Genomic DNA, 27,495 nt, shown 5'->3' with positions numbered 1-27,495 from the left:
CATTTCCATTTACAACATTGTTTTGAAGTTATGCAAAATTTTCCAAAATGGGATCCGAATGAGGTCATGCAATTACCTGCTGAAAGCGGAGGAAGTGCAAAACGATCTGAACCAGAATCACCAACTGTTGAAGGTGGAAAACCACGGACTCGACCAGATGGTATAAAAAAGACGAAGAGACTAGCAATGGAATCTGGTTCTTCGTCTTCATCTATAAACCTTGATTCGTTCAATACAACTCTTGCAGAATATAGTGACAAGAGGTATGACCAAGGAGAACGAATGATGGCCTTAATACGAGAGCGAGATGAAGAAATGAAAAGGCAAAAGGAAGAGGAGATGAAGTTCAAAATGTTAAATATGTTGATGATGAAACCTAACCTTGATGAATTTGAGCTAGAAATGTACAAGCTTAGAGAGGAATTTAGTAATAGGTTCTTATGAAGTTGTTCTTCTTATGTTATTTTAATGTTTTATTTATTTCATGTTCTTAATGTATTAGTTTTTTTTAATGTTTTATTTATTTCTGAATTTATTTTAATTTTTTTAATGTATTAGTTTTTATTTTTTAATGTTTTTAATATATGTTTAATCATATTGTAATAGTTACTATTATAATTACTATTATTATGACTGTAATTATTATTATTAGGAGTGGTAAAAAACAAAAAACAAAATTCAGTGTGTAGTCACTTCATGCATTGATATATCTACTTCATATGTCAACTTTTCTGTAAAGATATACATATCTCTGCAAAGCTATAGATTATTGTCATGCAAAAATCTAAGCTTCTGACATACATCTCAAAATTCAAATTTTGAAATGTGTTACCAAAATATTCTCTTGCATTATTACGTATGTTATTAACACCGATGTAGAAGAACAAGAAGTTCGTGGTTCACGACGTGAAAAAATGTCAAGGTGGATCGTTCCAAGAGATCGTGAAGGAGCACATGATCGGTTAGTTACAGACTATTTTAGTGACCATCCATTATACGGCGATGAAAAGTTTCGACGTAGGTTTCGTATGCGAAAACCTCTATTCATGAAGATAGTGAATACGTTGAGTGCAACTGATAGATTTTTTCAACAACATCCAGATGCCACAATGCGACTAGGTGCTTCTGGAATTCAAAAATGCACTGCAGCAATGAGAATGTTAGCATATGGTTGCCCAGCTGATCAAATTGATGAGTATCTAAAACTTGGGGCAAGTACGGCAAGAGAATGTCTTATACACTATGTTGATGGAGTGATTCGTGAATTCTCAACAGAATACCTGCGGAAGCCAAACGCGGAAGATCTTGTTCGTCTCCTTAAACAAGGGGAAGAAAGGGGTTTTCCTGGCATGATGGGGAGCATCGATTGTATGCATTGGGAGTGGAAAAATTGTCCAGCTGGATGGAAAGGAATGTATCAAGGAAGATCTAAAAGGGCGACGGTGATCTTAGAAGCTGTTGTTTCTTGGGATTTATGGATTTGGCATGCCTTTTTTGGCACGCCAGGGACATGCAACGATATAAACGTTCTTCAGCGTTCTCCCGTCTTTGACGATATTTTAAATGGTCGAGCTCCACAAGTTAATTTCACTGTGAATGGAAATACCTATAACCAAGGATATTATCTCACAGATGGGATTTATCCAAAATGGGCAACATTTATTTCCGCTATTACCTCCCCACAAACCCCTAAACAGAAGTTGTTTACAATCAAACAAGAGAGTATTTTGAAAAGATGTTGAGCGTGCTTTTGGTGTGCTACAAGCTCGATTTGCAATAATTAGACATCCGACTTTGGCATGGAGTGTCGAAATGCTATGGAAAATCGTGATGGCGTGTATTATCATGCACAATATGATTGTAGAAGATGAACGCGATAATTACATGAATTATTGGGATCCAACGGAATTTTCCACCGAACAACCTGAGAACCTAGCAGGATCATCAAGGAGAACAGCAACAACTTTCACCGTTACCCCTGGGCGTTATAAAGATCAAAATTTAGCTACATTGATGGCTACACGAGATAATCTTCGTGACAAACAAATTAATACATCTTTGAAGAATGATTTGCTGGAACATATATGGGTTAGGTTTGGGAGCACTTTCGTCAACTCACCTTAAAAATAAAACGTATTTATGATTTAGTTTCTCGTTTTTCAATTATCGGCTTTTAATGTATTTTTATGTTTCCGAATTTCATGAATTGTCTTTTTACATAATGTATTGCAATGTTCCATTTTAACTATTTTATATGGATGGCAACCGTTCAATTTACTAATTATGCATTTTAAATTATCATTAATTGTACATTTTTGTAATATATTAAAATTGTCATTAATCTAATTATATTAAAATTTACAAATATCTAAAATAGAAGTTGGTTAATAAATAGAAAGGAAGGGGATTCATGAATCCCCTTTGTTGTGGGAAAAAATAAAGAAAGAGGAAGAGGAAGAGGATGGAGATAGTGGAAAATGATGTGGAAGAAAGAGAAATGATGTGTCAAAAGGAGAGAAGGAGAGAGAAGAATTAAGGGGATTCATGAATCCCCTCCATTAAACATGCTCTTAAGGGCAGACGACAAGACACCATCATATTTATTTGTCACACACTCAATAACCATGCATGGGCATGCATGTCAATATATAAGTGGCTATGTGCACTCTCTCAAATCTCTAATCCATATGAGCTCAAATTGCCCTCATAGAGAAGCCAAGGCAAAGTAAACTATCTTCCCGCAAGCCTCTTATAGATTTCAAATAAATACTTCGTTTTTTTTTTTTTTTTTAATTACAACGTCGCGAGTTTCAAGCTTAATTAATTACCAATGCACTTCTTAAAACATTGATAATATCTCTGATTAGGATAGATTATATTTTTATAGTATATATTGAAACGAAGATAAGGATTTTATATTACAAAGACAGTTAAATGAGTGTATGTAAATTGTGTAAATTTTCAAACTTTCTAATTACAATATATTAAAGAAATTACTTGATGATAAGATGTCAAAATCTTTTGCAAGAAAGTGTGTTGTGTGTTGTTGTGCTCACATACAGTATATTAGCTTGCAAATTATATACGCATTGACGTGATCATTTAGTCATACATTACGTGATTATTATTTAGTCACACACTATAATGAACTACATCACACATCGAAATCCTTTATAGAATCTTGTAACACGGAGTAGTATTGAAATTTACCACTTGCATATATATTAGGAAGCTAATTAAGGTTGCAGTCTTGTCTCAAATACTTCAACCTTCTACCAACCGTCCAACCCATATAAGACTTGATCATACAGTACGAAATAAGCACAAGTCAACATTAGATATTTAGATGTATAATGTATGTAGTATTTTAAATTTTTAATTATAATTATTTAGCTAAACTATAGTTAAATATAGTTAATCCATCTTAATAGAAAGAACACAATCTTAGATTTATTATTTTATTGTTGTTTTCTTTATTAAATTCAAACAAAAACATTAGTTGGAAAATGTCAAAAAAAAAAAAGAAAAAAAAAAGGGAGTTTAGACTTTAATTAGTCAAGTAAACTTATCTTTGCAAATTAACAGCTTTTGATGCCTTGGCTTTTTGAAACAAGCAAATAATAAAGCATATCTACTCCATAAGTTTTTTCCACGTATTCTTTCCTCTTAAATGATCATGATCAAGAGTGAAAATTACGACCTCAAGAATTAAGCATACTGAATTATCAAGCAAAATGGTACCCTAATTAATAATTATCAATAAATCTTTGGTGGGTCACAAGCCAAAATATAAAAATATAGTATGGTCGGAGCCAAAAGACATAATTTGCTGAAAACTTATGATTTTGTTTGATGGCATTGGCAGTTGTCACCTTGTGTTACATGAATCGGAATTCCTGAATTTATACACATGGGATCATAAATTATTACTTATTCCATTACTAGATAGTGGAGTATAAACAATTGTACAAATTATTTGGATCGTACCACTTTATATCATTGATATGAAATGTATTTTGGCCTAGAAGTCTTTTGAAAATTAGCGATTAGTTGCTAGATGTTAACTAAATATTGTGTAAAATGACTATAAAAATATAAAAAACATATGATAAAGTGTAGTAAAGTCGACCAAATTTAGGATCCTACTCTGTACATTCATAACTACTTCCTCTATTCTTTTTTGTTCTATTCATGTGCATTTTCTGCGGTCTTTAACTCGTATGTTTGACCAACTATATTTTTAATTGCTTACTAAAGTAAATTATGAAAATTTGATATTTGAAAATTACATAATGAAACAATTCTAGCATAGCAAATGAGAATTTTAGATTAATACGGAGTACATTAGTATGTAGCAATAGATGATCAAGGATTTTTTTGTTTGACCCAATGATTGGTAAGTGAGTAGAACAAAAACTAACAATAAAAAATGGAGGTAGTATATATATACTCCCTCCGTCCCATAATATAGTTTTTGTTTGTGTTTTTTCACGGTATTTAGAAAATAAAAAGAGAAAGTGGATGAAGTACATTAATAATAGTGAAAGGTATAATTATAGACAAAAGTTAGAGAGAAAAAGTGAAAACAAGTATATGGCATGTGCAAAATTCAAGGGTAATTTAGGAAATACAATGAATAAAGTTAAAAAAGTAAGGGTATTATGGTCTTTACATACTATTCAAAAATAGGAAAACAGGAACTATACTATGGGATAGAGGGAGTATATATATATATATATTCTTTTCTTTTCCAGATTGTTAATTTCGACTATTTGAATCCCTTCTTTAGTCCAAACTTCTCTCATCCAAACACATCATTTAAAAATTTCGACTGTTTAAATCCCTTCTTATAGTCCAAACTCCTCTCAAACAAACACCATTTCAATAACTTGACTTAGACCGTTGAATTAGATGTGTCAGCAGTTGGTTTAGAAAACATATTACTCCGTATTACATACCGTACCATTTTTGAAATATCATGTTTGTAATTTGATGTTGAAATGCTGTAATAAAAATCAACTAAGCACTTTTAAGAAGGTTTTTAATTTAATCTAGTCAAACTGTCAAAGTGGCCAAGCTTAATTTGATGGGAATAATTTGAGAAATGATCATATCAACCAACAAAATAATTTGTCCAACTTTCATACTTTTGATCCAACACAGCTGCAGGTAAAAGTGACAAATCGCTTTCATCAACAATTATAATAATGGACTGCCTTATCTCTGTTTATATTTCATGTTTCATGTTTAATTTTATATTTGCTACAATTAGCATATGTTTTGGCAACATGACATGTAAGGTGACAGCAGACGATCTGGTCGTGTGGGAGTTGGGCCTGGCCTTTTATCGGTCACAGCCCAGTCTATCATACTTCGTAATAGTTTAGACACCAGTATTCCACCACACCTATATGGCTAATGTTTAACATTTGTACTCAGTGTTCTAAGGACACTGTGCATAATTCTCACTTCTTCCGTTTTTTTAGTCGCATCACTTTTCTAAAAAAAAAGTTTTAAATTAGTTGTATCACTTTTCTTTTTAACTACTCCCTCTGTTCCAAATTACTTGCAACAATTTGACTGGACACATTTGCCGATACACATGTTTGACTGTCCTATATTTTATTATATATTTATAAAAGTTATAAAAAGTTTATATTAAGAAACTATACATTAAAAGAGACCCAACAACATCTTACATGATTACATTGGCTTTTATATAATAGCTAGAAAAGATGGTCAAAATGAGATGTGTGAATAGTGCAAAATTAAAAGTCAAAACGTTGCGAGTAATTTGAGACAGAGGGAGTAATAAATTCTCATTATCTCTCTCCTACCACATGGACCCCATTTATTTTTTCTCTATATCTCTCTCTACCCTAAAAAATGTCTAAGAGAGTGAAAACAAAAGTAATGCAACTAAAAAAAAAAACCCGGAGAAAGTGTTTCATTTGTCTTCAATTAGATATCATTGGCCAAAGTTATGTGCTGGCCTTTTTTTTTTCAAGATGCATCCAATAAGATCTACTACAGTATACTTGTATGTTTTACTAAGTGCTCCCTCTGTTTTTTTTTTTTTTTCAAGTATCCCATTTTGACGATAGAGTATAAAACATATTCCTGAGCTAGGAGCCTAGGATTATGTTTTATACTCTATCACGCCCCCTCACATGAGAGCCCTTTAGGCTTGAAATGTGGATGTAGCACGTGCCCTCTGCATTATCTGCACGAAATATTTCACTTTGAAAGTGGGGATGGATGAGATTTGAACCCGTGACCTTTGTGTCACGGTGACTCTGATACAATGTTAAAGGATCAACTCAACCAAAAACTTAAGCTGATGGTTGAGGCCCAGAAATATATTTTATACTTTATCAAGAACTTCTTAGTTGTTACTGCTTTAGCGGAACTTGTTACTAATAATTATTGTCAGTTGATTGATACTCCATAATAATTAAGATTGTTTTGTGAAAAACAACCTCCTTAGATTAAAATATATAAGAACCAATTTAATGATGAAGACATTATATTATACAAGTGTGACAAAGTCTTCAAAAACAGTAAGTCAAAGAGGTCAGTTGTCTAACCTTCGTTGCTTAAAGATATCGATGGCTGTTTCATTGAACACAATTGATATTCGAGGATGATGTTTATGTAATATTGTAATACGACTATACGAGTACTTGTATTTTTATTTAGCATGAATATATGGTAGAAATATAATGACCTTGGCTAGTACAAGTATACAATTAAGTATTAACTGATTTAAGTATTTAAGTGATTTAACATACAAATATGTTTCACGAAATCAATCTTTGCACATATTCCAGGCATGAGTTTTGCAAATTAGCTCGGCAACCAAAAGCTTCATCCGTTTCATGTTTATTGACACTATTTGGATACCAAGATGGCTTCAATTTTGGCCTCTCATTAAATGGGCCCAATTAACCTTTGAAGCTCTACATGCCTCAAGTCCAACACAAAAAGGGTCCAAATGCCCAAGCTCAGCCCATATGCTGCCTTGGGTCCACTACTTCATGATATAAATCGCAAATAAGCCAAGTTAGCACAAGGTATTCATAAATACTTAGCATTTACTCCCTTCGTTCCATAATACTTGGGACGTTGGGGTGCACAAGTAATTTAAGAAAACTTTAAGTGGGTTCATTTAAAACATTTGTTTATTATATAAGTGATTCCCTTTTGTATTTTTATATTGTAAGAAAATAAAAAGTGGGACTAGTGAGGAGAGAGAAAATATAGGATATAATTGGGTTTTGGAGTTTGTGGTCCCAAAGAAAGTATAAAAAAATATTTAATTATTACTGGTCTCATTTCATATTTAGTAACATGTCAAGTATTTTGGGACAGATAAAAATGGTAACTGTGTTAAGTATTATGGAACGGAAGGATAAAAATGGTTCAGATTTTTATAAAGCTCTAAACTAGCTGTAATTTCATGAATAGGTATGTATTTTAAGGTTTTTATGTAGGAAACTTAAAGAGCTATATATAAGCTTTTAATTCTAGTAAAAGGGAAGGTTTTAAAGTGTTGTTTGATTGAATTTTGAAGGTTTTAAAGTAAGTTAGTATTGCTGTAAATTATATTGCTTGGGTATTAATTGAATTATTATTGTTTGGTTTAGGAGAGGACTTTGTAGAAGGCGATTTCTAGTTCCTAAAGAGGCCAACCAACTCGTTTACTCAAGGTACGTACAAGGATACGAAAACCTTGACTTTAGGAGCATGTTTAAGGACTTGGAAGATTTAGAATCATGTTAGGAAACTTGTGGATTGGTTGGAATTGTATGGTAGTAAGTTTGATTGGTGATTAATGTGATGATTAGTTTTGTTTCATGTATGAGAAATGCGTATTAATTTATCTTGTAAGTATTATTTATGCATTAACTTGCAAGATGAGCTTAGAGTCTTTGCAACCTGGGTGTGATCGGGAAATAAAATAGAACATTCAAAGGCACTAGGCTACCTTTGGAAGTCTGCTTGTATCGGTCGCTGTCACACACCCTGCATGCAGACAACTGAGCATCATCCTTCCAAAACAACATACACCCTTTCGGGCATGCATGAATCTTTTGATGGGACAGTTCCAACCCCTTCACAATCTTCTTCACCTCGTAGAAAGTGTCGGCCATATGGTTGTTGTTCGGAATTGCCTCACTTAGCAAAGAAGCAAACCCATCAACACATTTGTGAGGCAAATTATACTCACATTTTAGACTAGTGATTCTAGCGGCCATCTCTAACACAGACAAAGAAATCCCTTCGTATAATGGCCTTTCAGAAGCCTTCTACAAATCCAGAAAATGCTTAGCAGTTGCATTAGGCTCCTCCTCTGATGAAACACTAGCCCGATTTGAGTACCCCTGATCTTCACTATGACCAAAAGCATCGAAAACCATGTCACGATATTCATTGGGTCGTCGTTCCGGATACCCTTCCCCCTGACACATCCACACATAGTAGTTTGGTATGAAACCCTTGCGATACAGATGTATTTTAACCGTATCCGCATCCCAAAGGCGTTTATTCTTACATTTAACACATGGACACCTAACTTCATTCGGGTTACTATTCTCTGGATGATCTGTGATGTACTGAATGAATTCATCAACCCCTTCCACGAACTCTGGATTAATACTTTGCCCAATCGTCCTTTCATACATCCAGCTACGTTCTCTTCGTTTCATGATTACAACTTCTACACAGCTCATGCATATGTACAATCACATTAGTCATAAACCGTATTTCGCAGTCATTATCCACCAAAGCGTTATGGAAATGCAAATGAGATTTGAAATGCTTCCAAAGGGTCCTTATCACTCCAACCTAACCCATCCTTGTACGTTTTTTCTCACTAGTGAATGTAACCCAGGTTTTCAATTCTATGGAAAATCCGCCAGCATTTCCCTACATTTTTCCAAGTACACGATGTAGGCGATTAAACACACCTACATATGTACCTAGAGAACACGGTAGAGAAATGCATGAAAAGGCAGGATTTTCCCTAGAATAAAAAACAAAGCTTACATTCACCACCTAAGTGAGAATAAGCGTACAAGGACAGTCCCAACCGGGGACTATTCAAGGCATACTCCTAATGTGTATGCCTTGAATGGGTATCTAGGCATATGATTATGCAAATGATTTATTATTATTATTATTATTATTATATATATATATATATATATATATATATATATAAACTAACTTACATTACATTAAACTAACAAATATATCATAATTTATCTAAAGAAAACTAACATATCATAATATCATAATATTCAAATAAACCAATCAAACAAAACCAAACTACACTAAAATATCATTATATTAAACCAAAATAAGATACATTATATAAATTAAACTAAACTAAGCTACATTATATTAAACTAAAGTAATGTAACATACATCATATTAAACTAAACCAAACCAACCTACATTATAATAAATTAAACAAAACTAAACAACATTATATTAAATAAAGTAAGCTAACATACATCATATTAAGCTAAACTAAACTAAACCAACATACATTATTATATTAAACTAAACCAAACTAAACTAACCTATTATAATACAACTAAACTAAACTAACATATTACCCTAAACTATACCGTAATTAAAAACTATACTTAAATTAACTAAACTAATCTAACATATTATAACACAAACACATTCATTTCAAATATTTCAACAAATTGAAATATAAATATAACAAATTGTAAATACAATAACTAAAAACAATAATAAACTACCATATATCTACACACCATTAGGATTTAACATGCCAAGTATAAACTAAATTTATAAATTTAGCTTTAAAATAATTTCTAACCTGTAGATCTGAGTTTGTAATTGCCAAATAAACAATTCAATACACAAAACCTACAAATATTCAAATTTCAAACAAAAAATTAACACCAAACAAAAGCATAAACTACATTTATGATTTAAGCTTTTAATTTTATGCTTGCATTTTGTATAAAAAATAATAATAACATATGTGTACTTAACTTAAAAAAAACAAAAAAAAAATAAAATAAAATAAACAGAGAAAGCAAACGGAAACTACCTGCTGGCGGCGGCGGCGGCTGGGCGTGGTGGTTGCAGACCTGCCGGCGAGTTATGCCCTAGGTGAAAACTCCCGTACACCCTAGGTGAAAGGTGGTGGTTAGGGTTTTCAGGAAAAAATAAAAAAAAAATAAAAACAAAAATTGAAAGACACTTACAGGCGGCGGTGCAGCAGCGGAGGGGGGGCATGGTGGTGGCGGCGGCTGCTGGGGGGCGTGCCCCTTTCTCTCTATTCCTCTTCCTTCTTCTCCCTTTCTCTCTCTTCCTCTTCCTCTCTCTTCCTATTTCTGGCGTGCCCCTTTCTCTCTCTTCTTCTTTCTCCTTCTCCCTTTCTCTCTCTTCCTCTTCCTGTGAAACGCCTTCTCTCTCTTCCTCTCGTTTTTTTTTCTTCTCTGTTCTGTACAAATTTAGAAATGTTGTGTGTTTTTTTAATTTTCCTTAGTTTCTGACGGAAATTAATCCCTCGGAAATCACAGGTTCCGACGGATTTTTCCGTCGGAACATGTAATTTCTGAGGGAATAATTTCCATCGGAACGCTCTCCGAGGGAATATTCCGTCGTAACCGACAAATTCCGAGGGATCTAAAATCCGTCGGAAATGTTTCGAGGGAAAATTCCGTCGGTAAGGCATTTTTCCGACGGATTATTCCTACAAAGTCAATTTCCCTCGGAAATTTTGAATTTTACGAGGGAATCAAATTCCGTCGGAAGCATTCCCTCGGAAATAAGCCTATTTCTAGTTGTGGGAATGAATTATTTATTACTCGTTCATGATTATTGAAATGAAATGAGTAAAGGGAGAATTAAAGTCTTATAAGACGAGGTTGATGATTTAAGGTGCCTTATGCACCTAAGTGTTTATACACCGAGGTAGTTAAGGGATTTAATAATAAATATTGTTTGTCACTAATAAATCAAGAATTGAATTGGAAATTTGAATTGCTTGAATGATTGATGTATAATTGGTTGTATCATTTTGCATCAGAGTCATCATCAAGTTTAAACTGGTAAATCATGTAAAGTGCAAGAAGGATGAGCAATAAAACTCCGGATTTGTGCACATCTAGAGTAATGACAAATAGGGGTTGGGGTACATGGGGTATTAGCCGTGTACTTTTTAGAGGCCATCTGATCTACGAGTCTCTTGTTTTAAAATATTTTTTAAAACTATAAGGAGTTAGATGAGATCTCATATTAGCTATGGTCACGGAGTCGCGCCCGTCTGCCATTGGATGTTTATTGATGTTTCCGAAAGGAGACATGGGGTTTTTCTTTTATTGATGTTCCGAAACGGAGCATGGGGAGACAACCTTGTCTATTGCTTAATCCAATCAATGAATGAAATGAAATGAATTATCGTTAGTAATTAGTGAAGTCTTAGTAATGTTAACAGTTGAGGCATGTGTTTGGGTCAATAATTAAATTGCGTGTGCTAATTGGTTTTTAGTAACATGCTAGGGATTCTTTGTTATATTTCGTAGCTTGTATGTACTCAGCGTTGCTGATTGCGTGCTTTTGTGTGTCTCTTTCTTGGTCATGGCCTTCGCCCTTCAATGACCCTGTAATGATCCAATTTTTACACTTGTAATATTGGGGAGCAGATTAATCACATGTTTTTACATAATCAGAACTTATATCAAGGTGGTGGGATTTTGAGTGGAATGTTGGATATTTCCACAGTTTATTCCATTTTGTAAGTTTGGATTTATTTTACCTCTGGTTTGATTTATTTACTACTTTTATTGGGTTTTGAATAAGGGCTTTAATGGTTCCAACTTGTAGGACTAAATTTGGTTTTGATTATTGATTTTGAAACTTATTTATAACTGAGTTAGTTTTTCCGCTGCTAAATTTTCAACTAGCCTTAACGTTTGAACACGTGGTGGTAGCACGTCAGTAATTCTCTTGCAAATTGTTAAAGGTATTTACAGGTTTTTAAGAGAGAATTATTGGGGTGTTACAGGTCGGCCACCTGCCGGCGACCCCAGCCGGCCACCGCCTTCCCCTCTCCTCTTTTCCTTCTCTTCTTTTTCTCTTTCTCCTTTATTTCCCACGTGAGACCATCTCTCACGATGCTTTGTTCATGCGTGGCTACTCCTGCCGCTGTGTTGGGTTTTGCGGTGTCCGACACCGCGCATAAACAAAACACGATAACCGGATCACATGCATAATAATTATAACATAAATAAAAGCATGCAAAATAAACATAAACATAAGAGAAGAGAGAGAAGAGAGAGAAATAATGCTCACCCTTGTAGCGTGCTTCGCTCAACCGTTGAGCTCGGACTTGAAAACTTCAAGTTCCACAAGTGCAAGAACCTCCAACGGCTCACACCCTCGCTACCGAACCGCATCGGTCCCTACCCCAAAGCTTAGTCGGGGCTAGACCAAAAACAAGTTAGAGTTATTAGAACAAAGGTTTTCTCTCTTTGGAGATCCCATAAAGTTCACCAATTCAAGTGCTCATTCCCAATGCCAAATGATTGGTATTTATAGGGAATAGTGCTCTTGAAATCTCATCATCTTTCAATGTGGGATAGTTGGTAAAAAGGAAAAATAGAATCTAATTTAATTCTAAAATTAAATTAAAAAGCCAAATGAATCACCAAACGACAAATGGCATGAGGAGAGCAAGGGGTTAAGTGAGGACCACAAGGGGAGGACCACCTTCCCCTTACTTCCCAAGCAAACCCACAAAACAACTCCCTCACTCTTGGCCAATCGCAGCGCGCCAGCTCGCGTGGCCTGCCTCGGGCGCTAAGGCTGCCTCGCTGGCGGCCTGGCCCCTTGGCTAAGCCTGCCAGCTGGTTGCATGTGGTGGAAGCCTGCACCAGCATGCATCACATCATTGCGGGCTGCCGGGTGCTGTTGGGCGCTCATACTAAAAGCCTAGCTTGCGTGCTGCTGCTGTTGATTCCTCACGCAAGGCCCAACGAGCATTTGCTGTTGGCCTTGCTTGTGATGGTGCGGGGCTGGTGCTGCTAGCATGCTAGCACGCCTCGCGCGCCAGCGATGCTGGCCTGCTGCGCCATACTAGCATGCAATGCTAACTGCTAGCTAGCTCGGCATGCCGCAGCTACCCAAGCCAGCACGCGCATGCTACGGCTGGGCTTGCGGCCATGCCTCGCATGCTGGCAGCCTTTGCTAGCCATATTTCCCTAGCCCTCAAATGGCTCGGCCATTCCGAGACTAGGGCTATACGTTGTGACTTATTGTTTGGCCGATTTTTCCTTCTCGTCGTTTCCTAAATTCGACTCGACTTACGACGCTCGGTTTCGACGCTCTAAGCTTGAAGTCCGACGTCTTTGTTCATAAAAACTCTATTGACTCATTTAATCCTTCGGATTAATTCGTCGCTTCGGTTCGGTTACACGATTTGGTGTGACCCGAAGGGTTCAGTCAAGATTAATCTGTAATATTAATTATTCATTAATATTACTGATCGGAAGCGGCCTCCAGTTAGGCATTCCGATCACTTAACCTCACTAAATAATTAACTTTCTAATTAATTTCGAACCCTCTATCGGAATAATACACTTGTTCGAAGGACACCAATCCTTTCACGCTGCTCTTCCACCCACCAGAAATCGGCGCGCCACCTATGTTCAGCCGCCGCCCCTCACCACCATCATCATCAGCACCCCTTTCTCAACTCTCTGCTCTTTTGGTTTTATCTCTTTAATTTGTATAATTATGTATATTCGTATGTGTTTCGGGGTTTTCGGAGTCCCTCAAGAGAGTTACAATTCCAAGACTGGATGCCGAACGTCTGTACCTGCAAAACAACGGAGACTCCGGTAGGATGGAGTTTCGCCTCCGACGATCAAGTTAGTATGTGTACGAACGAAGTTAAGGTTGCGAAAAAGTAAAGAGTCTTCTCGGATTCCGAGAGAGAATATATATCTGCAATTAATATTGCTCTTGTTGGTGAATATTTTTGGATCCCCCCATTTAATGGGAATATCTCCCTATTTATAGGGTCTGGAAATCAGCCCCCAGTTTCTAGGTTATGGACCCCAAAGATTGGTAAGCCGATTCATGGATTGGGCCAGGAAGGCCATTTTCTTCTTTTTGACTTGGGATGCCACGTGTCAGCAGAGGATTGATTCATTTCGAACCTCTCTGAGGGTGACACGTGTCACCATCTAATTAGGCCACGTGGGCCTGAATATTTTTACCCAAAACAGTATGGGTTTTGGATTTTTATTATTGAAACTTGTTTAATTAGTATCAAAATTTATATTTTGATGGTTAAAAAAACTATAATTTCGGATTATTACACTTGGATTTAATTTTCAGATTTCATGGTGTTTAAAGTTAGGGTTTTTAATGTATTAAAGATATGATTTTTAGGGTTGTTATACAAATTGATTTGGGGCTTTTGTATATCTAATGATATTATTGATTAATTGGGCATAAAATTATGTTTTAATAAAGTTTTAAGGGGTTTTAATCAAGTAATATTGCTGGAATTTTATTTAAAGTAATAGAATTGTGATTTTGATGAAAGGGTTTAATTACCCATTAATAAAGAGGGTAATTAGGAGTTTTAAAATAATTTTCAGATTATTATAAGTTGTTTAAAGTGAGTTTAAGTTGCTGGAAATTGTGTATACAAGGGTAATTAATGTAGTTTTATTGTCCCTCTATGTCGGAGACTAGTTTCGAGAAGTGTTCTATTGTATTCGGCTACTTTAAGAGCTTATTCGAGGTACGTACGCGTACTCGAAATTTATTAAGCGTGTAGAATCATGCTAGGATTTATTTAAGTTGATTCCAAGTTAGTATCATGCTAGGAATTGGATTGGTGTATTGAATTGAATTAAAATTGGTGAATTAGTTGTGAAGCATGATTGGTTGGAATGAATTATTTATTGGAATTGGTGACGATGGAATATTGTTATTGAACCATACTTTAATTATTAGCATGCTTAAAGGTTTATTTGATTAAACTAAATGTTTAATTTGGTTTGGAATATAAAAAGGGAATTTTATTATGGTTCATATGATTTTCATTGATGTTATACGCATGGGAATTGAGCTATCAAGTGTCTTAGTACACATGAATAAAATGAAATACGGGGCCTAAGTGCACTTAAGGTGTTCAAAACACCGAGGGATAGGATTTGCAGTGCTTTATGCGCTTAAGGTGTTTCAACACCAAGGTAGTTTTAAGAAAAGGGTTCAACATTGAATTATATGTGATCACTAAATATTAAAGAACTGAATTGGAATGTTGATTATTTGAATGATTTATGATGTTTGATTGTGTTGTGGATTGAGATTCATAACCAAGTCTAAAATATGTAAACAACGTAAAGTGAAAGAGATTACGCACCAAAACTCTTGGAACGTACATATCTCGAGTATGAACATATGGGGGGAGTTGTGGGGTTTTATATTTAACCATAACTTCTACTAGGAGTACAGGACGCTGTATTTTACGTCCGTCATTTTCGTGTGACTATTTTGCCTACTCGGTTAGCTCTCGGAGTAGTTTACCCCAATTCTTTAGGGCAAGGATTTGGTGGGAAATCCGTTCGATGCGTAATCAAAATAATTAATGTAATGAGTCCATGTATCTATTGTTTGTAGGTTGAACTCTGAGGAAAGGTAAGCTTTATTGTTATTGTTAGGATGCTAACATGTTAGTGTGTTTCCTTTTACGCTTATGCACTCAGCATTGCTAATTGTTGTGTTTTGTGTGTATTTGGCTTTGTCTTTATCTTGGCCCTACGACGACCCATTTCTTATTGTGAGTAGTAGGGACATTTTAAGGATTTTTTTTCAGGTGAAGCGGCATATTCATGTTGGGGTTTGAGTGAAGAGCGAATCTTATTCTAATTTTATTTTGAATATGCATTATTATTATTATTATTATTTATTGTTGGATTATTAATATTGATTGATGATACTCACGCGTTAGTTTTAAGTACCTTTGGTTTTGAAAAGGGCCTACAATGGTTCCAAATTGTAGGTTTGACCTTGTTTGACTTTACTTTTGTTTGGTTGAACTGTTGGACTTTGACTTTGTTTTGAAAGGTTTTGAAAAGAGTCTTCCGCTGTGTGTCTTTGATAAATGTCTTAGTCGTTATCACGGTGGCGGTAATGCCTAAGAATTTCCTATCTTGTGTTTTAAAAGGGTGAAACAGGTATTTTAAAGGAAAGAAATTTCTAGGGTGTTACAATTATATGTGTCCTAAAAAATTAGGAAAAACGTACATGATATGTTTTGGATCTGGATCCGATGGACCTGTTGGATTTGGATATCCATTTTCTAGATCCGACGGATCCAGACTCAGGGTAGAAAAACGGATTTGGACCCTTGTCCTATTGTCCTAATGGATCCGATCCATATATGACCCATGCTATCTCTATACTTGCACTAGCATTGAAAATTCTCTCTAGCATTTAGCTACACGTGCTGACTTAGGCATCAAAAAGGTTTCCTCAAACATATCCTGAGGTCAATTAACGTGCTCTCTGGTGTAGGTATTCTCGGTCCCAATTCTCAGATTAGACCCAACTCATTTCCATCCCACTACTAAAAGGTTAAAGTCTTGACCATATTGTTTTTTATTCAAAACAGACACTAGTTAGAGTAATCACTTAGGACACTATTTGCATAACCTATTTTAACTTCATTTTGTGATTTTACGAGTATATTTGAAATATAATTTCGGGATTTAATCCGAGGTCTTGAATACCATTCCATAAGACTTTAAACCAACAAATCTAGTTGATCATCCACCAATTTTATAATTATTCTCTATTGATAATTGAAGAACTTGATGCTTTAATTCATTCATAGACAAACATGACTAAATAAACAATTAAAATGATTCAAAGGAATTTTTTTAATTACAAGAAAATTTACAAAAAATCTAAACTACCACATTTCCCTTCTTGGAAACCTATTCTTATTTTTTGGGCTTCTCTTGTTTTTTCTTTATTCTGCTAAATCTATTTTTTTTCCCCAATTTCATGTCTCATTAATTGAATTTTCGCTTTACTTTTCTTCCCAAATTTGTATTTTCTTCCAACTTTATGTATCTTCAATTGAAATTCCTTCTTTTAATTACATCTAATTTTCATCCAATTATATGCCCCTTTACCTCAAATACATTTCACGCCGCTTTATCTAAAATAAATTTCATACACGAATTGACACATATAAAGTATATTAAAGTTCCCAACATTATATCTTATAAATCTTCAAACGTTGATGTTTTATTATAAATAAAAGACAATGAAGCATGTAATCTCTAAGTTATATGATGAGCAAAAATGTAAAAGTCATTTTTAAAACAAAATAGTGGTCATGCATTACACATTCATACGGGTCAGTTGGTCAAAACTAGTATTTGCTGTAAAAGAGAAAAATAAAAATAAAATGGCGAGCCAAGTATCAGTGTATCACCTTTGATAGAGTCTATGACTTCGCCTTGCATGTATCCAAATAGACTCATTGTAGTTCAGTTGTTTGTTTGTTTGTTTTTTTTTTTTTTTTGCCATGCCATTTTATCAATTTTGCTCTATATGAATTCTCCAAAAAAAAAAAGCTAAAACTGAATAAATAAGCCAAAAAAAAAAAAAAAAAAAAAAAACTGGGTACACAATGTACGTGAAAACACGGCGGAGGCTGCAAATTATGACATCTAACGTTGTAACTTGTAAGTTTTGTGACTATTCAATCTAAGGGTCCTCCAAATCCATTGATTTATCATCCTTCGAAAAATTTGTTTCTGTGATAAAATACATTGAACTATTAGTTTAGACAATTTAAATGCAAATTTATCGAAATTGATTTTTTAGGTAGAAATAAATTCAGGATACAAGAAAATAATAAGGGACTTTTTTTTTTTTTTTTTTTGAAAAAAATAACAAGGGACTTGAAAAAAAAAAAAAAAAAGCATGGAAGCGAATTAGTAGGGGCAGCAAACGGTCCAAATTACACGAACATAATGGGTTGGGGTCCCATTTTATATTTGGACCTTCAATTTTACACAATAATAATGCAAGTATGTACCAAGTAACAACTGATCTCGCGCATTTAATACACTCGTAGCTCTTAATGAAGAAATTATAAGGTATAGTTACCCTATTCACTGCACTACATTTCTCCACGTTATTGCTTAGTCTTACATATATAATTTGATTAATTATTCACCACAATTTAGTTTTAATTAAGGATTTTTATTTATTTATTTGACAAGATTGTTTGGAGAAAAATTTACCAACTATTTATGGTACTCTGTACTGTTTCTATTAAATATGATAATCCAAGATAATTAATTGGTAATGTTCTATTTTGTCTTTCACAATAAACAACTATACTCTACACAAGCCAGCACAACCCTTAGGGCCGTTAGGGTTACATGTAAATATTTAATAAATATTTTAAATGGTATTACTTTGAAATTTTATAGCTACGTCTATTAACGGTATTACTAATTTTAAAACATGCAAGTATATACATATATTTTTTTATTTAGAGGTAAGACTAATTCTCAATACTTTGCCTTTTCTCCCTTTTCCTCACCGAACACCTTGTTTGTAAAGAAAGTCAAAAAAACAATTGAAACATTGTTTTTTATTGGTTTCATTTGAATACAATTATAAAAAATTACAACTACTTGTTTATTTTTGCACGACTACATTGTTGCGAATTAGAGGAGTCCATTTGATATTGTTGCTTGGGGTAAAGCTAAGAGCGTGAATAGGTTTATATATAACTTTAAAACATAAGTGTACATTTTTTTTTATTACTCTATTCGTTTCTAAATTGTTGACATATTTGTCTTTTTTACTATTCACATATTAATTTTGACCGACGTTTTTTAGTAACATATAAAAACAAGTTTTATTATGAAATATCATTAAAAACTCCCTCTGTTCCTATTTTTTTGTCCCATCTGACTTTTTACGGTTTTCATCGCGCATCTTAGAACTTATATAACTTCATTTTTTATGTGTAAAAATTATAAAAACTTGATATTAATAAAATATACAATGAGAAAAATCCAGCAAGACTCTACTTGACTATATTATCTCTTATGAATTAATGAGTATTTACTGTACAAGATTTTAGTGTTTTACTCAATTATTTGGAATGAGTAAAAAAAGTAGGGAAAGAGAGAGTAGGTATTAATATAAAATTTCATAATATCAATATTTTTTCTTTTTAAAAAAAAATACTTAATCATACATATTTGATCTATGGTCAAACTTACAAGTGTAATGACATGTGTGTCAAGTTTAAATGTGTCAATTATTTAAAAATGAATGGAATACACTATATTATTTTGATACAACATATGCACATAAAAATACCAAGTAAAGCTTAGTGTAATCCGTTGGAGCCTTGAGATTGGAGGTTCAATCCCCATTTACTCGGAGCACTTTATCCTTCCCCCCTTACTCTTAAAAGTGCTTAGCCCACAATCTCGGCCACATTTCCCCTCTTACTCTTAAAGTGCATAGCCCCCAAACTTTATCGGGTTAAATTCGTGAGAGGCTCCAGTTTGACAGATGAGTTCATTTTACGCTCTTACCTAGTAGCATATAAAAGATGCTCTTCTGTCTCATAATATATAGTTTTTATAAGGCGCAAGAGATAACAAATGCACTGTAATTGATAGGAGCATTCTTAAAATGTATCACAACTATTCTGAAATAGATGAAAATGAAAAGTGTTCAAACAATTCCATATAACACAGATGACTATTTTTTATTAAAAACATCAAATTATTCTAATCATTTTTTAATCCAAATTTAACTTCAAAATTGAAATGTTCCGTCTGGTAAAACCTCCTTCAACATCATCTTTCTCACAAATTAATGCCAACTTCCTTACTAATCAACGTCATATTCCTCACCAATTCATTTACGTTTAATCATTTACCATTTATGTCACTCTCGAAACAAAAACTACTCGCTGGTCAAAACCAAAAATGCAAAATTTTAATGAAACTTATTTTTTAATTTTTTTTTATTTTAGCAATGACCCAATATTTTTCTACTTAATTCCTCCCTCTTTATAAATAGACCAACATCTCCAACTTATTCATATTTTACATACCAACTCTCAAAACACCTCTACTAGTTTACTCCAACATTCCTCACACCACTTACCATTCAAACTTCCAAGCCATCAACACTCAAACCCGACCCGTTTAAATCAAAGCCCGATGGGCTTCCCAACCGGGTATGCCCAACAATTCCTCATCAATTCCCTTTCTCTCTTCAATCTCCTTAAACCTTTCATCCTCAATCTCTCAAGATTCTCGGGTCTCTCCCATTTTCTCGAACCCGAGATCTTCTGTCCCGAACCCGGGCCCGAATCCAAGCCCGCAACTGCCACCATTATCCAAGAAATGCTACCCGTGATGAAGTTCAACGACGTCGTACGTTCATGTTCACCCGGGTCAAACGAGCCCGAGCAATGCGCGGTTTGTTTGTATGATTTTCGAGATCACGAGGAGATCCGACGGCTGACAAATTGCGGGCATATATTTCATAGAGTGTGTGTGGACCGTTGGATGGATCATGATCAGATTACGTGTCCTCTTTGTAGGACACCCTTTGTGCCAGATGAGTTGATGGAGGTTTTTCATGAAAAGCTTTGTGCTGCTTCTGTTTCTGCTATTCCTGAATTTGGTGGGGAGTTTTCTGTAATTAATAATTTCTTATAGATTTTTGGTTTACTTTTTATTTTCTTAGATTTTTCTTTTAGGTGTATGAATATGAAATGAACTTATAATTGTACAACTGTATATAGTAATCAGAGTTCTTATCTGTTAATTAAGGCTAAGAACATTCAATTTTGGTAATTGTAGGGTATGATTAGTTAATTATAGGGTATCATTGATAGTATATCACCATATGACCATAGTGTTAGATTCCTGCATTAAGGATTGGGAATTGAAGCATTAAATATAGATATTGTACTACTTTCGTTTCTACCGGTTCTTCCTGTTCGATTCTTTTTTACGAGTACTTTTTTTTTTACTCGCGTTCTTTTACTATGAGACATTGATCATTGTTAAAAAAAGAGAATTTTTAGGCCTTGTTTGTATAACAACATAAAACGGGGGAAGTGAAAGTTTACGAGATTTGATAAATTAAGGACTTGTTTAGTTGACACAAAAAAGCAAAAATGAGGAAATTGGAAATTTATGGGAATTTAAACTTTCCACAAAACAAGGGAAGTAAATTACCTAGCCCCTCCTAGGTCAATCAAAATTCATGGGATTTCTAAATTTTCATATTGCCAACTAAACAAATTTAAGAAATTCCTAGGAATTTCATTAGGGAAATAACTTCCCATAAAATGCAATTTTATATGGTAAATAAATTCTCATATCAACCAAACAAAGCCTTAGAGAAAAATAAAGTATTTTTTTTATACTCGTATGTTGTAGCTTTATAATCCAAGTTTTTACTTTTTATTGTGAGACAAATAGTCACTGTTTAATAAGAAAAACTTTTAAGATAAAGGAAGTGCTTTTACATGTTATGGCCTTACAAGTTGTTATAGAGTTACAGTTAGTTTTGTTTGCAAAAGCTCCTGAATGCAGTTTATGAAATTCCTCAATCGTTATGAGTTTGGGTCATATGCATGTTCCCATTAATGAGAAAGAGACTTTTAGAACAACTTACAATTCTAAAGAACGAAAGTGTCATCCTTAAACGGAGTATATCAATGATGCCACAATCCACTAAACAAACAAAATACATCATGCCACGAGGCTCTTGTGCAACAGATCGTTACATAACCCATTAAACAAATAAAAATATAAAATACATAGTGTCATAAGACTCTTGCTCAAAATACGTAACAAGGTATCAAGTTTATTCACAATGTCGTCAATGTGTGTTTATTTACTTCTAGTTTTTACCATAACAATCTTCGATATGGGACAACTCAGTGGATTTTCCCAAGATCTCAAACACTATTTAAGATTTGATATCAAAAATTTAAAATCAGTTGATATCTGTATTTATTGTAGCCTTTATCAGTACGGCTGTACATCATAATGAGCATTGGCTACGTACATTGTTATGCGTTTAGTCACGTCCAATAATTTATGAGAATGGACTAAATTTGTAAGGGGAGGATGAGGATGTAGAAGAGCCACGAGACTCTTTCACAGAGTTATGCCTGGGACTACAAATAGCTCTTCTAGAATCTTGTTACATGTAATACATGATTTAGATAACGACAGGCAGATAAATAGTCGACAAAATTAATAAACCACAAAGTAAGCTTTTAGGATTATGAGGTTGTTTGACAATTGCTTTTTAGTATAATTATTTTTAGTTAGCTTTTGGTTTTCGTCGTGTTCTTGTGGTTTGTCCAAAATGTATAAGAAGTTGAATAGGAGTTTTTTTTGTAAGGCGTTAGTGGTTGTACAGGAGGGGTGGCGTGAGGATCGAATCTAGGTCACTCCTGGGGAAATGGAGGGACAAACCATCCCTCCACTTCATGATCCTCATTTTTAAGTTTTATTGGTACGTTGTTTTTTTAATGACGAAAGGAGTGAATTTTAAACATGTTCATAAATGTATAGTGCTAATAATAGAGTATAAAACATATTTCTGGACTTCAACCATCAGCTTAATTAGCCTTTGGTTAAGTTGGTCCGTTAATATGATATCAGAACCAACATGACACAAAAATCACAGGTTCAAATCTCATCCACCCCTCATTTTCAAGTGGAATATTTCGAGTTGGGTATAAGGAGGGCCCATACTGTGTATGGTTGAAGCCCAAAAATATATGTTTTATACTCTATCAGCTAAAAACTAAATAAAACAACCAATAATGTGATTGTCAAGTAGAAGTCTAAAACGTAATAGCTAGCTAGCACGGTTGCATGATGAAGAAAGAAGTCATGTCCGTGGGAGTTTCGGCTTCAATGGAGCAAATAAAACAACACTCTTTCTGTGATCCAAAGATGACTTTCCAACAAAAAAATAGGGAGCCCAAAAATCATTGCATGCTGATTTTTTGGCAAAAGAGGGAGTACACAATGGAGGTACTTTGTGGTTAAATGGAATTAAAGTAGATTTGCCTTGGTATTTTGTCTACGAGCTTCTTGTTGGATAATAAAGCTCATTTTTTTTTTTTGAAATAAATAATAAAGCTCATTTAATGTACATGAACTTGTGCTTTAGGCTTTTGCTTTTTTATACTCGGATAATAACAACTTATCAACAAATAGATAAATAAATAAATAATTTAACAGATAATATCAGTTAATATTATTATTCCGTACTTGTAATTAGTTATTTGAGCCTCGTTTCAAGAAAGAAAAAAGAAAAGAGAAAAAAAAAATTATTTGAGCCAAGTAAACCAAATAATTAATAAGCCCATATAACCCAAACTTTTGGATTAAGGCCAGGGATATGATATCGAAGTCACAAAATGGATAAGGGGTAAACGCTCTACATTCCAGCTAGATTTAATTTGGATTTAGGGTACGATTTTGCTTTACGAAATTAATTTAACACCCTAATAAAATACAAAATTAATTTTATTTTTGAAGCAAAATACAAAACTAATTAGCGGATGTAATTAGACGTACAAACTAATCGGATCTCTAATAATAAGGGTTTACATATAAACCAAAACGTAACTTCATGATTTCATATGCTACATTGCTATCAGCTAAAGGTTGGTAATTTGAGGCAGATTGTTTTACTAAAAAATAAGTGATGATGTTTGTAGAAAGGTGTTAGGCACCTATGTTGCCTGCCTAAAGATGGACTTTAGATGTGTGTAGTTAAATAAACTGTTAGGTTTAATTGGTGTACATGTAATTCAATTTATTAAATGCTATCTACAAATTGATTGATGGAGCAGATTTCTCTCTTTTAAATTTATATGAATCTAGCTAGGCAACGGATAGAATTCCATAAAGTTCATTTTACATCAATGACCACGAATTCGATCAATAACATATAACCAGAGCCCAAAGTGAGGTTCTATATCCTAAAATCAATTGCTAATGGAAGGATTAGCTTGCTTGGTTATAAACAAAAAGCTTTTTTTAATTTTAAATGTGGGATAATACTCACACTTGCACTTAATAGAATGCAACACATATTCACCGAATACTTTTGTAATTGTCTATTAAAAGTGTACATGTATAATTTAGTGTTCTACCAAGTAAATGTCTATTAAAAGTGTGTAATCTAGTAAATTACCGAGTTAATAAAAGTAGTTATCTCTGTCTTAAGGCTACGTCTTTAAAAGTTGAAACTTGACAATTCCCAGATTGAAACCTGTATGTCCTCATTACGTAGACTCACTGTGACTAATACGTCCCATTGTTTAATACTCCCTCCGTCCCCGAATGATAGTCACTTTTGGGTGAAAATCACGGGAATTAAGGAGAAATAAATGAAGTACTTGGAAACTAAAACCCAATCATTTGCAAAACAAAAGGTAGAGAGAGAAAGTTGTTGTCATTAAAAAGGGGCGGATTACAAAGAGAAACCTTTGGGTTTTTTTTGTCTTTATTACACAACCAATGAAAATAAAGCAATGCATTTGTAATCCATGTGATTGATTTTTAACCAATCAAATTAGCTGAAAAATTACATCATCCAATAGAATGAAAGTACACGGATTCATGACTAATGTTAAAACTAAAATCCTTATAAAAACCACTCCTTCTCAAATTTTCAAATCATTTGAGAGGGAATTTTACAGAGAACAATTCAAGAACAGAAAATTGACACTTTAAAAAAAAATAAACACATTCAAAGACACCCAAATCACATCATTGCCTCCAACTCCAAATGGCTTCAGACTTCAATTTGAATGATGACATGGATGAAGATGCTGCTGCTAATGATGCTGAAATGTTTCAGTATAATCTCAACTTTGTCTACGATGATGGGATTGACTCAGAAAATAACCATGACAACATTGGGTTTGATTTAAACCAAACTCCTTCCCCTGATGCAACAGATGCATCTGAACCAGCAAGCAACCATATAGAGACAGCAGCTAACAACAACAATCAGCAAGCAACATCAGATCACCAAGACACAGTAAGCAACATCAACAATCAGCAAACACCAATCAACCCAGAAAACTCTGAAGCTCATCATCAGCCAACAAGGAGGAGGCTCAGTAGTGGGGCCAAGTTAGACATTTTGATATGGCTATTAACAAGGTCAACAAATGGAAACCTGAAATATGGATCCATTCAACAGGCAGCCAATCATTTCAATCTGTTCTCAGGGCATTTAGTGCATATTCATTGAAGACTTATATTGTGGATTACAAGCTCACACAAAGGACACACAAGCAATCTCATCTAACCAAACAAGTCACCAAAACACAATACATGTTATATGGCAAAAACAAAATGCCTCCTAACATCATACTCCCATCATTCATCATTGACCTTATCAAATTAGGATCACTCACATAATGTCTTATTACCTAATGGGATAATTGTGAAGTGGTCAATAATTTGAACATCTAAACATATATCCCATTGGTAATAAAACACTAAGTGTAAGGACATGTTATGACAAAAGGTCTCAGATTTTAAAGTTTTTATCATAATAGGCAAATTGAGCAGCCAAATAAAACTCATATCATGCTTTATAGATTCCTTGAGGAAGATGGTACCTTGTGGTCTAAATGACATGAACAAGATCCTATATGCCTTCTAAATGCCCAAATAAAATATCATCACAGACCTCATCCTAGGCATATACTCAACACAGCAACACATCAAACCAACATCAGTATACAAGTACTCAAAACAGCCACACATCAACCCAACATGAGTATACAAGTACTCAAAACAGCCACACATCAACCCAACATGAGTATACAATTAATCAAAAAATGTCAAACATCAACCCAACATGAGTATACAAGTACAATTTTAGGCAACCAACAAGGCATATTTAACCAACATATCATGATAATAGGCAACAAAATTAAAACCCAATCCAAAAGAGCATATCAACAAGACTACCAAAGATCATCATCATCATCAACAACAAAAAAACCAAAACAAAACCAACAAGATAATCCTCATCTTCTAAATTTACCCTTCTTCCTGCATTGCCTTCTGTACCAATTATGAGGCCAATAGTCAGAGTCTGCAGGAGGCATTCCTGTTGGGACAATTCCAAATCTAATTCTCAAAGTCTCATTGCTGTAACTGTGCTTCCCATCACAGCCACTGCCTAATTCACAGTCACGGTCAGTGCATTGGTAGGACTCATATGTGTAGTGTGATCTGGAATCAGCTAATATCCTGTCAATAAGTGAACTAGTTTGTTGGTCCAAAGGAATGGGAACACGGGGTTTGACAGGAGAGTTGGCAGGAGCTTTCACATTAGAGGTAGATGGGAGTTTAGCTGGAGATTTTGGTGGTTTGGCTGGAGAATTAGATGGTTTATCAACCTCTTATCTGCTTGCCTTCTGCTTTCTATACATTTCATATCTGTGAGTGTGATGAGAGTGTGATTCATTTGAACCAGGGGACTGACTCATGGTCACAGGCAACCTGAAAAGCAACCAGGGGACTCACTCAATCATGACTTAATCAACATGTAACCAATTAAGACAGCCAACCATCAAAAAAGCAAGTGTAAATGAGTATACATTGTCCCAACATGTTTAAATGAGTGTACAATCACTCAAGACAACCACACATCAAACCAATATCATTATATGAGTATACAAGTACTCAAGACAGCCACACATCAAACCAATATCATTATATGAGCATACAAGTACTCAAGACAGCCACACATCAAACCAATATCATTATATGAGTACACAAGTACTAAAGACACCCACACATCAAACCAACATGAGTATACAATCACTCAAGATGCATAACAATGGGTCCTTTGTTCCTGTTTCAACCATGAAGCATTCAAACAAAAGGACTCATGTTATAACAATGTCAACAATACATAACTAAACCTCTAACATTGTTTCCCAAATCATAGCTCTCATATATTGAATAGTGAAGTGTACATGCAACTGAATAAATAAATATACATGCAATTGAACATTGACCCCTAAATCATGTGAACAGTGAAACCCTAATTCAAGTGAACAGTGAAACCCTAATTCACAAAATTGAACAGATAACCTTACTAGGGAAAATATATAAAATCGCAAACATAAATATTCACAATATATATTCAAGATTTAGGGGAACATATTTTAAATCCAAATCATACTCCATAACATTGAACGAAATCAAGATCCATGGCAAAGAAGTAAACATCGGCAAAAATAATCCGAAAATTGTAATTATTTCAGTAAAACATCATAAAGAATCAAGAAATACCCCATATAATCAAATTACTCAGACCAGAAAATTGAAAAAAAAAAATATACAGGAAATCGAA

At 34.2% G+C, this 27,495-nt stretch overlaps 2 protein-coding genes across 2 annotated transcripts; both read left to right on the top strand.

The window, feature by feature from the left end:
• The first annotated feature begins 914 nt into the window (after positions 1–914).
• On the top strand, positions 915–1,742 carry LOC110719212. Its single transcript, XM_021898114.1, has one exon. It carries the CDS (start codon positions 915–917, stop codon positions 1,740–1,742), a length of 828 nt encoding a protein of 275 aa, XP_021753806.1.
• An 18,039-nt stretch (positions 1,743–19,781) lies between these two features.
• LOC110719283 (E3 ubiquitin-protein ligase RHA1B-like) lies at positions 19,782–21,297 on the top strand. The gene has a single exon (XM_021898171.1). It carries the CDS (start codon positions 20,283–20,285, stop codon positions 20,784–20,786), a length of 504 nt encoding a protein of 167 aa, XP_021753863.1. The 5' UTR covers positions 19,782–20,282; the 3' UTR covers positions 20,787–21,297.
• The last annotated feature ends 6,198 nt before the right edge of the window (positions 21,298–27,495 follow it).

Source organism: Chenopodium quinoa, unplaced genomic scaffold, assembly GCF_001683475.1.
Source record: "Chenopodium quinoa cultivar QQ74 unplaced genomic scaffold, ASM168347v1, whole genome shotgun sequence".
NCBI classification, from domain to species: Eukaryota; Viridiplantae; Streptophyta; class Magnoliopsida; order Caryophyllales; family Amaranthaceae; genus Chenopodium; species Chenopodium quinoa.
The sequence above is the reverse complement of the archived record's forward strand: the minus strand, read 5'-3'. Positions and strand labels throughout refer to the sequence as shown.